The sequence below is a fragment of the Marmota monax genome, unplaced genomic scaffold (assembly GCF_021218885.2).
Source record: "Marmota monax isolate L192 unplaced genomic scaffold, Marmota_monax_Labrador192_F-V1.1 WCK01_AAM20220418_F8-fsc00036, whole genome shotgun sequence".
In the NCBI taxonomy this organism is placed as follows: domain Eukaryota; kingdom Metazoa; phylum Chordata; class Mammalia; order Rodentia; family Sciuridae; genus Marmota; species Marmota monax.
Genome location: NW_026694491.1, coordinates 343,808 through 355,960, shown reverse-complemented (window position 1 = coordinate 355,960; position 12,153 = coordinate 343,808). Strand labels below are relative to the sequence as shown.

Sequence of the window (12,153 nt, the reverse complement as noted above, 5' to 3'; positions counted from 1 at the left end):
TGTTGAACAGTGCCCATCCACCTCACATATGCAATTGCATTTCGTCTCCCAGTATGCTACAAGGTTATATTATTATCTCCATTTTTTTTTCCAGTGAGGAATTGAAGAGGTGAAGTAACTTGTCCAGGATTACACAATCAGTGATTCTGAGGTGGAACTGAATGCCAATCTCATCTGACTTTTATAATCTGGGTCCTAAACACGAATATTAGTAGATTAATTTAGAGAAGGAAAACAAAGAACCTATTGGTGGTGGTTGCTTCATTTTTCATAGGAGTAAAAAAGTAGGGGAACTGAGACGTGGTTTGGGTATGTTGCCTTTGATGTAACTGTAGGTCAGTGGTGTGGAGATGTCTAGCATCAGCAGTCTCCAGAATGAAGCATCGCTGATTGTCTCCCCGTTTCCAGGGCACTTCACATACTGCAAATGGTATTTATTTGTCTGCTGTGGGCTGACTTTTTTTTTATGAGAAGAAATTTCTTCATAATTTTCTCATCCATTTTTATTGTGCTGGACTCACTTATTTTGAATGAAAGGAACAGAAAGTACTTTTGTCCTGCTGTGTTTTTATGCAAATATCTAAGATTTGGTGAAGAATTTTGCTTTCTCTGTTACAAGCAGTCAGGCCCTGATTTTTATTTCAGATATTTATCTACTACAGCTTTCTGGCCATTTCTGGCAATAAATATTAATATTGTTGTGTGATTTTAATTTTATTTTTTTGTGCTATTGGGGATTGAACTCAGGGCTTCACACTTGCTAGGCAAGCACTCTATCCCTGAGGTACACTCCTCCCCCTATTTAAAAAAAAATATTTTGAGACAGGATCTTGCTAAATTGCCTGGGCTGGCCTTGAATTCATAGTCCTCCTGCCTTAGCCACCTGAACAACCGTGATCACAAATGTACAGCACTATGTCCATTTTGTCATGTTATTTTTATGTGGGAGGCCATAACCTATGTAGTCAAACAAAGAATCAGTAAAAGCATGTAGAAGAGTTTTAGTATTTAGAAAGAGTATGTACAACTACTCATGAAGTGACTAATAACATTCTGCATCCCAGGAACATCACTGGAACCATTTGGTGTTCAATGTGCACCAAGATAATGTTATCAAGTTCACAGACTATCCCATCTGGGTAATAGCATTGTGCTAGAACGTATGGAGCAAAACCTAGGCCCATGGAAATATGGATTCATTCTTATTTGATAAATTAATAACCTCTAGCTGACATGAAAATGACACTCCCCCCCCCCACTGTTTCCATTTGCAGGTTTTGGCATGGAGGCAACCTTGCTCCTGGTGGTTGGCTTTTCCCACACCAAAGGGGTGGCTATCTCCTTTCTGGTGCTTGCTGTAGGATTTAGTGGCTTTGCCATTTCAGGTAAAGTATCCTTAGTGTGTCTGAATCTTGTCTTAGGAGGAAGGAAAGACAGGCCATTGTAGCCCCCTCCTTCAGTAGCCAGGCCACTCTGAGGAACAGGGCCACTTCACTGCCTAGAGAGTCTGTCTAATGGGAGACATTATAAGATGACTGGGATGGACTTAGACATCTATTTAAGCTGGGGTTGTCCCTACTTACTCTGCCCTGGAAAAAGTCACAAATGCAGGTGACTTCCTTGAGGCACAAGCAGAGACCTACTTTTTTTTTTTTTTTTTAAGGAAGCTTCCTTAGATTTTAGAAAATGAAGGCTCCATTTTCTAAATGGAAGTCTGGGGAGGGAAGGGGACTTTCAGGACAGGTGGAGCAGGTAGGAATAGTAATGATGATATGAGCTGACCTTGATGAAGCATATTCAAAACTCTTCATGTGTATTAAGCCCTATCATTCCCACAACTACCCTAGGGGTATCAGTGCTATTAGGATCCCCATTTTACAGGGGCAGAAATCAATCTACTGTAAGTGAGAAGCCAGTGTGCAACCATGTCATATCTAATAGACTTCAGAAGCTCCCCGTGCAAAACTGGATGGGAAAGCAAAATTTAGTTGTTTGTCTAATTTTTAAATATCGCAATAAAAATTGTACCAAAAATTTCATATAATTGCATCTATCTCACAGCATTGTGAAGCAAGTAGTGGTATCAATATTTTACTGATTTTTCATTATTTTACTGATATTTAACAAAAACTCAGAAAAACTGGGAACTTTTCTAATGCCATATGGTTGGTGAAAAAAGGACAGAAACACAGTTAGTTATACCTGTCATCTGTCTATATTTTTCTCATTATCTCAGCCTATCTTTAATATCAAATAGAGTGGTAATGTGCTAGAACAAAAAAAGATGGAACTTTTGGTCTAAACTACTCTAAAATAGGGGCTTGAGATATCTATGAAATGTAAATAGAGCTAATGAATAAATTGGGAAGAAATGTCTACTTTCAAAGTAGTTTGTATCTAGGAATTTGGGTTTGGACCTGGGTGTGAGACCATCCTTAACTACTTATCACTTTAAAAGAAAAATTTGCTAAATTATTTAAGTTCTCATCCAGAGATTGGAGAGAGACAACCACAACTTCATGGGATTTTTGGGAGGATGGATGGAGATCTTTGATGCATTCCCCCACACTTTCTACTAGGTAGGCACTGCTCTCAGCAGTGGAGTGATACAGTGAACAAATCAAACATTCTGTCCTCAGAAAGTTAACATTCAAGTGGAAATAAGGTATTTGAAGCCCTTAGCACAGCATCAGGGGCAGAACAAAATTTTAAGTATTCACTGTTGCTATTGCTATATTATTATGCACACTAACCCTTGCTTACCAAACTTTAGAAACTACCCTAAGATCTTGCAGAATTCAGATGCTGATTTGGTAGGTCCAGAGTGGGGCCTGAGGTCTGTATTTCCAACAAGCCGCAGTGATGCTGATAGCATCCTCTGAGTAGCCAGGATAGAGCAGTCATGACTTTCTTCCAGTAGGATGTTGAGGGACACCTTCCCTTGATAACTCTGTGATGTAAAAGAGATTCATATCCTGTCTTCAGAGATATTGAAACGTTCAGGTTCATATTACTTCCTTTCCTTTGGATTGCCAATTAAGTCACAATCAGAAGGTGAGAAACCCAACGCCCCCCAATCACAGCTGCTGCCATTTTTTTAAAAAACACTTCATGCTTGCCACTTTTTCTTTCCTCCTTCTTCTTTTTGTTTTGTTGGGGGAGGGGGTGCTAGGTACTGAACCCGGGGATGCTTAATCACAGAGCCACATCCCCAGCCCTTTTTATTTTGAGACAAGTTCTCATTAAGTTGCCTAGGGCCTTGCTAAATTGCTGAGGCTGGCCTTGAACTTGCAATCCTCCTTCCTCAGTCTCCCTAGTTGCTGGGATTATGGCATGCTTGCCACTTTTAAAGCACGAGCTCTCATTTAATCCCCATCACAACCTTATGATAAGGGAATTGCTATGTCCATTTTACTGGTGAGGATATTGAAGCTCAGAAAGGTAATTTAATTTACCTAAATATGTTGAGTAGCTTAACTTAAAATAAAGGTCTATCTGACTCAACAATGACACTGTGGGAGTGACTGTATCCATGAGGGTGATAGTTCCTAAGGATCTGCTGTCTGCAAAATTTGCAAGGAATAGATAAGGATTCTGGGGAAGACTGGCACAATTCGGGAGCTGATTATACACAAGACAATCTTAATAGGTGAGGCTAGAAAGATGCTAAGCCCGAGTGACGGCCACTTTGGGAGATGTTCTGTGTAGAAAATACAGACGCTCCCAATTTCTCATTTGCTACAAAAATCTATCAATATCTCAGTTTCTTGATGATTGCCCCCACACCCAGAACACTAGGATTGTGGAGCAATCATCAAGAAACTGAGATATTGTCACATTATCTTTAGCTGAACACAGATGCCTAGGCTTTGTATCAGAATATAATACTAGACAATCATTAATTGCTTTTTATCTCTGGGTTCTTTTCTAATAAAGTATTTATCGCATTCAAATGAACTGTAAGATTAATTAATCTTGCAGCTGTTTTATATTCTGACTTGCTGGCACTTTGATCTGAAAGAGAAGGTATGTTTATTACAGAAATGGTTTTCTCAAAAATGTTCCATGAATGGAGGTAGGAAAAAAGCAGCCAAACAATATGCAAGATTAGGAAAAAAAAATGTTTGTTTTAAATCTTATTTCCAGGTTCTTTGTACAGAAAGAGAATTAAAAAACAAACAAACAAGGGAAACAAAGATATGAATAAACAAAATTACAACCCCTTGCTATAATTTCAGTAACTGAAATTAGTTATTAATTAAACAAATACTTAGGGAGTGGCTACTCTATGCCAGATGCTTTTCTAGTGCAGGGGAGGTAGTGGTAAATAAGACAGATGGCTAACAACCTATCAAGAGTATAGGTGTTGGCTCTCACCTCTGGGTAGCAGGTATTCAACATGCATTCAAACATATGAAAGTGTTTTATCAAGGGGCTAAAAGCATGCAATGGAGGAAGGATAGCATCTTCAACAAATGGTGCTGGGAAAACTGGAAATCCATATGCAACAAAATGAAACTGAATCCCTTTCTCTCGCCATGCACAAAAGTGAATTCAAAATGGATCAAGGAGCTTGATATCAAATCAGAGACACGCCGTCTGATAGAAGAAAAAGTTGGCTACGATCTACATACTGTGGGGTCGGGCTCCAAATTCCTCAATAGGACACCCATAGCACAAAAGTTAATAACTAGAATCAACAAATGGGACTTACTCAAACTAAAAAGTTTTTTCTCAGCAAAAGAAACAATAAGAGAGGTAAATAGGGAGCCTACATCCTGGGAACAAATCTTTACTCCTCACACTTCAGATAGAGCCCTAATATCCAGAGTATACAAAGAACTCAAAAAATTAGACAATAAGATAACAAATAACCCAATCAACAAATGGGCCAAGGACCTGAACAGACACTTCTCAGAGGAGGACATACAATCAATCAACAAGTACATGAAAAAATGCTCACCATCTCTAGCAGTCAGAGAAATGCAAATCAAAACCACCCTAAGATACCATCTCACTCCAGTTAGATTGGCAGCCATTATGAAGTCAAACAGCAACAAGTGCTGGCGAGGATGTGGGGAAAAGGGTACACTTGTACATTGCTGGTGGGACTGCAAATTGGTGTGGCCAATTTGGAAAGCAGTATGGAGATTTCTTGGAAAGCTGGGAATGGAGCCACCATTTAACCCAGCTATTCCCCTTCTCGGTCTATTCCCTAAAGACCTAAAAAGTGCATGCTACAGGGACACTGCTACATCGATGTTCATAGCAGCACAATTCACAATAGCAAGACTGTGGAACCAACCTAGATGCCCTTCAATAGACGAATGGATAAAAAAATGTGGCATTTATACACAATGGAGTATTACTCTGCATTAAAAAATGACAAAATCATAGAATTTGCAGGGAAATGGATGGCATTAGAGCAGATTATGCTAAGTGAAGCTAGCCAATCCCTAAAAAACAAATGCCAAATGTCTTCTTTGATATAAGGAGAGTAACTAAGAACAGAGTAGGGACGAAGAGCATGAGAAGAAGATTAACATTAAACAGGGATGAGAGGTGGGAGGGAAAGGGAGAGAGAAGGGAAATTGCATGGAAATGGAAGGAGACCCTCAGGGTTATACAAAAGTACATACAAGAGGAAGTGAGGGGAAAGGGAAAAATAATATAAGGGGGAGAAATGAATGACAGTAGAGGGGGTAGAGAGAGAAGAGGGGAGGGGAGGGGAGGGGGGATAGTAGAGGATAGGAAAGGCAGCAGAACACAACAGACACTACTATGGCAATATGTAAATCAATGGATGTGTAACTGATGTGATTCTGCAATCTGTATACGGGGTAAAAATGGGAGTTCATAACCCACTTGAATCAAAGTGTGAAATATGATATATCAAGAAATTTGTAATGTTTTGAACAACCAACAATAAAAAATTAAAAAAAACAAAAAAAAAGAAAAAAAGAAAAAGAACCACAAAATAAAAAAAAAAAGAAAGTGTTTTATCAGTTATAGAAGGTTCATGCATTTAATTTAAGACTCAAAAATGTATGGGAATAACTACCCCCAATTTATAGATGAGGAAACTTAGGTTCAGGAAGTTTAAATCCTTAGACTCGGGTTGCACCTCAGAGCTGACGTCTGACTGACTCTGAAATGCACCCTTGGGCTGTATTGGCAAAGTTGATTTCCACTGCCTCAAGCCTTGTTCATAGCTCTGCCTTTCCTTCCTTCACTGGTTTCCCCTTCCTTCTACTCATTCTTTTCTCCTGACAAATGAATTCTACAGTGAGGTGTTGGCAACATATTATCTTACCTCCTATTTTACCACTTTCACCACTTTTGATAGAAGACCCCAGAGACAGGGAAATGCTTAGCAATGACAGTGGAAGCAGCAGTGGTGATGGTGGTTACAATAGCTCAGCTCTTTTCTAAGGGCTCCCAAATACCCGTTTCTCTTGAGTCTCAGGCCACAGTATCTTTAGGAGGTGAATCACAAGACCACCAACTTTACTGATGAGGATCCTCATCTTTAGTGATGAGAGAACTAAGGTAAAAATGCACTTGATTATGAGGTGGAAATAAAATTCAAATCCGAAATGCACAGACTCCAAATCAAGTAGGTGTGTGAAAGTGTTTTTATCAATTAGAGAGGGCTCTGCTAATGTTTATGCAAATGTTTATTATTTAAAAAACAAAAACCAAAACCCAGCCTTTCCTGTAAGCTGCATGGACATGAAGGCAGACTTACCTACAGGGCCTTTTAGGAGTGAGTCTGGGGATAGGAGGGGGCATATTACAGAGTAAGGTTGGATTCTACAAATTTGATTGTTTACTCTGAAAAGATGTGGTGCAGGCTTTGGCTTTTCAGGATTCCCTAAACACTATGTTTTGGAGTTCCAGATCTACAGGACACACATGCTGCAATTCTCCCCATCCAGAACCCAAGCAGACATTGCTAGTAGTAGCATGTTTAACTGTTTTGTGCAGACACAGCCTGGCAGTGCTAAACTGAGGCCTCTTGGTAGAGGGCCCATTAGTCATATACTAGAGGGTATCTAGTGGATTGATGAGAATTGGGGCACAACAAGTGTTTCTCAAAGGATATCTGAAATCCCGTTCTTGACTCTGATTTTGAGGTTTTTGGCTTCACTGTAGGTTTTAACGTCAACCACCTCGACATTGCTCCCCGCTATGCCAGCATTCTCATGGGGATCTCAAATGGAGTGGGAACCCTCTCTGGAATGGTCTGTCCCCTCATTGTTGGTGCAATGACCAAGCACAAGGTAATGAATGGTCTCCTTCGTGGTTATGGGTTACAGTAGAAGTGCTGCAAAACTTGAGATCTCAAGGCCCTACCTGAGCCTGTAAATGTAAATACATGTGTCCTTAACCTTGATGAAGTTGCTGAACCACTTCTTCCTCTTCTTTCCTCCTCCTCCTATTTCTTATATCATTACTTGATGCCACCAGGACTGATTGTTGTTTGGTTCCATGTTTTCTCAACTAAGAAATAAAGGTGTAGGGGACAGGGATGAAGGTCACAGAGACCACTGAGAGACCCAAAGAAGAAATTGAGGCCATCAACTCAGGATAAATGAGTTACCAAGATTGTTTTATAATTTGAAGTGATTAAACTTTATAGGTTATTTCCATCTATTGCCTAGTGTGTTCTAGCATAAGAATATTAGTGCTGCTCTACTTCCTTGTTCAGAAGCAAAATAAACAAGACATTAATGATCCTTCCTAAGAACCTTCAAGGGTGTGGCACTCAGTCTTTATTGAGCCTTTGTGTATTTACACTAGCATGGGAGGTACAGAGAGATCCTGCAACCCATCCAGAGTTCAACCACAGGCCACTTGATTTCTGTATCTCTATCGGGAAAAAAATTTCAGGATCCACTTTTTATAATCAGGAATTATTTACTGCTATGGGGTTTTGGCCTATTTTCTTAGTCAAATTGCTTATTACAAATATGACTTCAGATATTCTTCCGTCTTCTTTGAGAAGAAAGTGTGAGGTAACTTTCCTTGCTTGTTGACAAAAAAGGAAGATGGAATTTGGAGATAGCCAGAGAATCCATGTCCCCCCCCCACCACCACCTTTTTTTTTAAAAGAAGGAATTTTTTTAAACACCTTTATTCTATTTATTTATTTGTATATGGTGCTGAGGATCAAACCCAGGGCCTCACATGTGCTAGGCAAGCACTCTACCGCTGAGCTATTGCCCCAGCCCCATGTTTCCCCTTTTTGTTCATGAGATGATAAGATCGGTAACACGCCTATCAATCTAAGTTATTATTTTCCGCTTACTTTAAATACTATCCTTCCCAACTTTTGCAGGACTGGATATGAAATCCAGGGCCTTGTGCATGCAAGGCAAGCACTCTACTGCTGATCTATACCCAAGTTCCTATTTTTTGATTTACTACTTTTTACGTAGAAAATATGATTATAAATAAGCTACTGATCATAAAGGTTGAACACTTCAATGGCTCAAATATTGTTTACCCAACAGTAAGCCAGAAAGAGATTTCTGATATTTAAAATCGTTGGGTCCTAAAGCAAGTGTGGCTTAGTCTACTATGACAGAGGAAAGCACATTTGTATGTTTAGGAGAGCTATGCAATGGTGCAGCATGCATTTTTGCATGTCATTTATTTTAAAAATGTATTTTTTAAATTCAAAATCACATTCATTCTAGTCTTTTTTTAAAGTTTGTGATGGACCTTTATTTTATGTATTTATATATGCAGTGCTGAGAATTGAACCCAGTGCCTCACACATGCTAGGCAAGTGCTCCTCCACTGAGCCACAACCCCAACTCTCATTATAGTCTTAATGCAGCGTCTGACCATGTCCTCCTAAGAAGCACAGTGTTGCCTTGGGTTTGGCAGGTAGTTTTGTCTCAGTGAAGGCCTTCAGAACACACTGCTAAATCTCTGTTTTTGGTGAAAACATTAATTGCATTTTGTTCCATTTAGACCCGGGAGGAATGGCAGAATGTGTTCCTCATCGCTGCACTGGTGCACTATAGTGGTGTGATCTTCTATGGCATCTTTGCTTCTGGGGAGAAACAGGATTGGGCTGACCCAGAGTCTCTCTGTGAGGAGAAATGTGGAATCATTGACCAAGATGAATTAGCTGAGGAGACAGAACTCAACCACGAGACTTTTGTGAGTCCCAGAAAGAAGATATCTTATGGCGCCACCACTCAAAATTGTGAATTCCAGAAGAAGGAACACAGAGGACAGAGAGATATGACCCTCGAGGAGGGAGAACTGACGTCCTACCAGAACGAAGAGGGAAACTTCTCAGATATATCCTAATATCTGAGAGGTGCTTCTGTCTTTTCCTCACTTAGAACCATAAAGTATCCATACTTATTGCCTTCCTCAGAGCCCAGCTTGCCAGAGGGCCACATATGGGGACACTTGAGGTAGGAGGGGAAAGGAAGAAGATTAAATAGCAATGTAAAAAAGAAAATATTATTCTGCAATGACATGAATATAGAGTTTGTTCTCAGTTGATAAAATAGTTTAATACATATATATTTGGATTGGCAGTTGACCCTTTTCTCAAAGAACTGAACTTATGTGAAAAGGAATGACTAGAAGAATAAGGAAGACAATATCTTTTTGTTCAAAGAAACATGGAAGGAAATGGGGGTGTTTGATCAAGAGGAGAGTAAATGATAGTTGCTACCACATCTCAGATGGCAGCCATGCAGAGGAGGGTTTCTTATTTCTAATTCAGGGTACCATTCTTAGAGGCCCTCTGTTGTGCCAGGTGCTTTATAAACATTTTTATTTAATCTCCATGTATTGATAACACACATTTATTATCTCCGTTTTACAACTAAGGAAACTAAAGCAACAAGACATTAACTTGCCCAAGGTCATCTGGCCAGGGCTAGTGCTGAGATTGGCAAAGCCCAAAATGAGTGGCAGTTGTACGAAAGAAGATTTCAGCTCAGAATAGGGAAGACATTATTAGTAATGAAAATTAGAAATGGAATGAAATGTCTTGTGGGTAATTCTCTTTGGGGTAGGTGTGGGGGATGGGAGTGGCAGAGGGAATTCAAACATTAAATGACTGTCTGGACTCTAAGAAACTTAGGGTCCTATATTAATTGAAGAACCCAACCATTTTATAAATTCACAGGTTTTTAAAATATTCAGGGTCACAAATTATATGAGAGATTCAAATTAGTAAAGTGGAAAAAAAAAAAAAAGCTAAGCAAGAGAGCCAAATTTCTAGGAATCCAATAGTTAGCATGGCTGAAAAGAAATAAACAAGGGGTTGACTATTAAATTTTAACCCTTTGTAATATCAAGAATGTGGTTAAATAATGTTTCAAATTACAAATCTTTAAGACATTTAATAGTTTCAGATGTAGGTTTGTGCATTTTATTAGATAAAATTGTCTTGAAAGAATCTTCTGTTTTAAAAAATATGTCTTTAGCCTTTTCCTGCTTGTGATTATATTAAGAAGTTTAATTAAATTGTACAAAATTATGGTGGAACTTTTCATAATAACTTTCTTTGGAATGATATGCAGGGAAGCCACAACAATATAGCAGTAGTTCTACAGGGAAATACTACAATGAAAAAAACTGAGACAATTAAACCTGTGTTGAAAAACTCATCTTTGATTGCATCAGGCAATAACGTGGGTACTCTCTACATATATTTAAAAATGTAATGTGGCATGTAAAAGATTATTTAAAAATAAAATTATTTTCCTGTTCATTGATTTTGAAAATTTTATTATTTTTGGAAGAAAAGTTTAATATCACGAAAAAAAGATAGACTTTCTTGTAGTATATTGTAGTAAAGTATTTTTTCCCATATATATTTCTGTTGCCTAGTTGTATCTGTGGAATTATAATGTATTTTATAAAAAGAATAATATTAGAACTAACAAAAACAAAACAAAACAAGAATAATCTTGGATAAAAAAAAAGAATTGCCAGAATTTCCATTAAATAATATTCTTTATATCATTGGTATATAATTTATAAGATATCTTTAAATCTCTTTAAGGAATTAATCCATGTAAGCCCCTTTTAGAATATAAAAGTTCTCATTAAATACCAAACATTATTGATATCATCTTTTAACCTTTTTGGGGAATTTTTCAGTCATAAAGAAAGCATCCTATGTCACTTTCATTCATCAGACACAGAGTTTATTGTGAAAATTGTCCTGTTTCTTAAGTAAAAAATTTATAGTAGCCAGTGGATTATTTTTTTTGTGTTAATAAAACAAAATAACTAAATATACCACACACAAAAAACCTTTAAGATAAGCTTTGATGTAATATTACAGATTATAATAGAAAATTGTGTTTATTCCATCATTTGAAGTTAGTTTCATATGTAGAAATACCACATTTGTCTTTGTACATTTTGCTGCAAACATCCATTTGTAGAGCAACACTTGGAGGTGGAGTATAGATTCTAGCAGGAAGGAAAGACCTGAGAGTGTTGAATTCTTGAGATAGGAAAGTCTTGATTGACTTTTCCAAACAATAAAAGTTTTGGATGATCATGAAAATCATGACAAAAATAATAGTTATTCAAGAAATAATGAACCAGTGTTATTCTTGCTTGTATGTTAAATTCAACAAGTAAAAATTGGAGTCTGCTATTTCTGCTTCATACTACCTCCTTCCAACCCCAACAGACCCATTCTTCCTTCTCTGTTTTTATCTCACCCTTTCATATAAGCCAGAACTCTCAGAGTTTATCTTTGACTTAAAAAGAACAGTTTCCGCCTTTCTTTTCTCTGCCAAGTTCACATAATAAAACTTTCTTTTTTTTTTGGGGGGGGGTGGTCACCAGGGATTGAATTTAGGGGCATTCAACCACTAAACCATATCCCAGCCCTATTTTGTATTTTATTTAGAGACAGGGTCTCACTGAATTGCTTAGCACCTCATCATTTCTGAGGCTGCTTTAAACTTCTGATCCTCCTGCCTCAGCCTCCCTAGTGGCTGCGATTACAGGAGTGCACCACTGCGCCTCTCTGCCTAACTTTCAATCTGTAGATCCATGTCTTACACCAGCTTTGGATAATTCTCAGTATTGTCTCTTTTTCCCCCTCTCTACCTCTATTGAGCTGTTATCTCTTAAGATACTTCTTTTGCTTCA

General features: G+C 38.1%; 1 protein-coding gene across 1 annotated transcript in view; it reads left to right on the top strand.

Moving 5' to 3' along the window:
* Positions 1–10,707, top strand: part of Slc17a8 (solute carrier family 17 member 8) — a 47,862-nt gene extending 37,155 nt beyond the window's left edge. Inside the window, exons 10-12 of the mRNA XM_046419361.2 lie at positions 1,275–1,385; positions 7,156–7,283; positions 8,983–10,707. Of these exons, the coding sequence (XP_046275317.1) occupies positions 1,275–1,385; positions 7,156–7,283; positions 8,983–9,327 (584 nt within the window). The 3' untranslated portion in view covers positions 9,328–10,707. The remainder of the gene's footprint in view (positions 1–1,274; positions 1,386–7,155; positions 7,284–8,982) is intronic.
* The last annotated feature ends 1,446 nt before the right edge of the window (positions 10,708–12,153 follow it).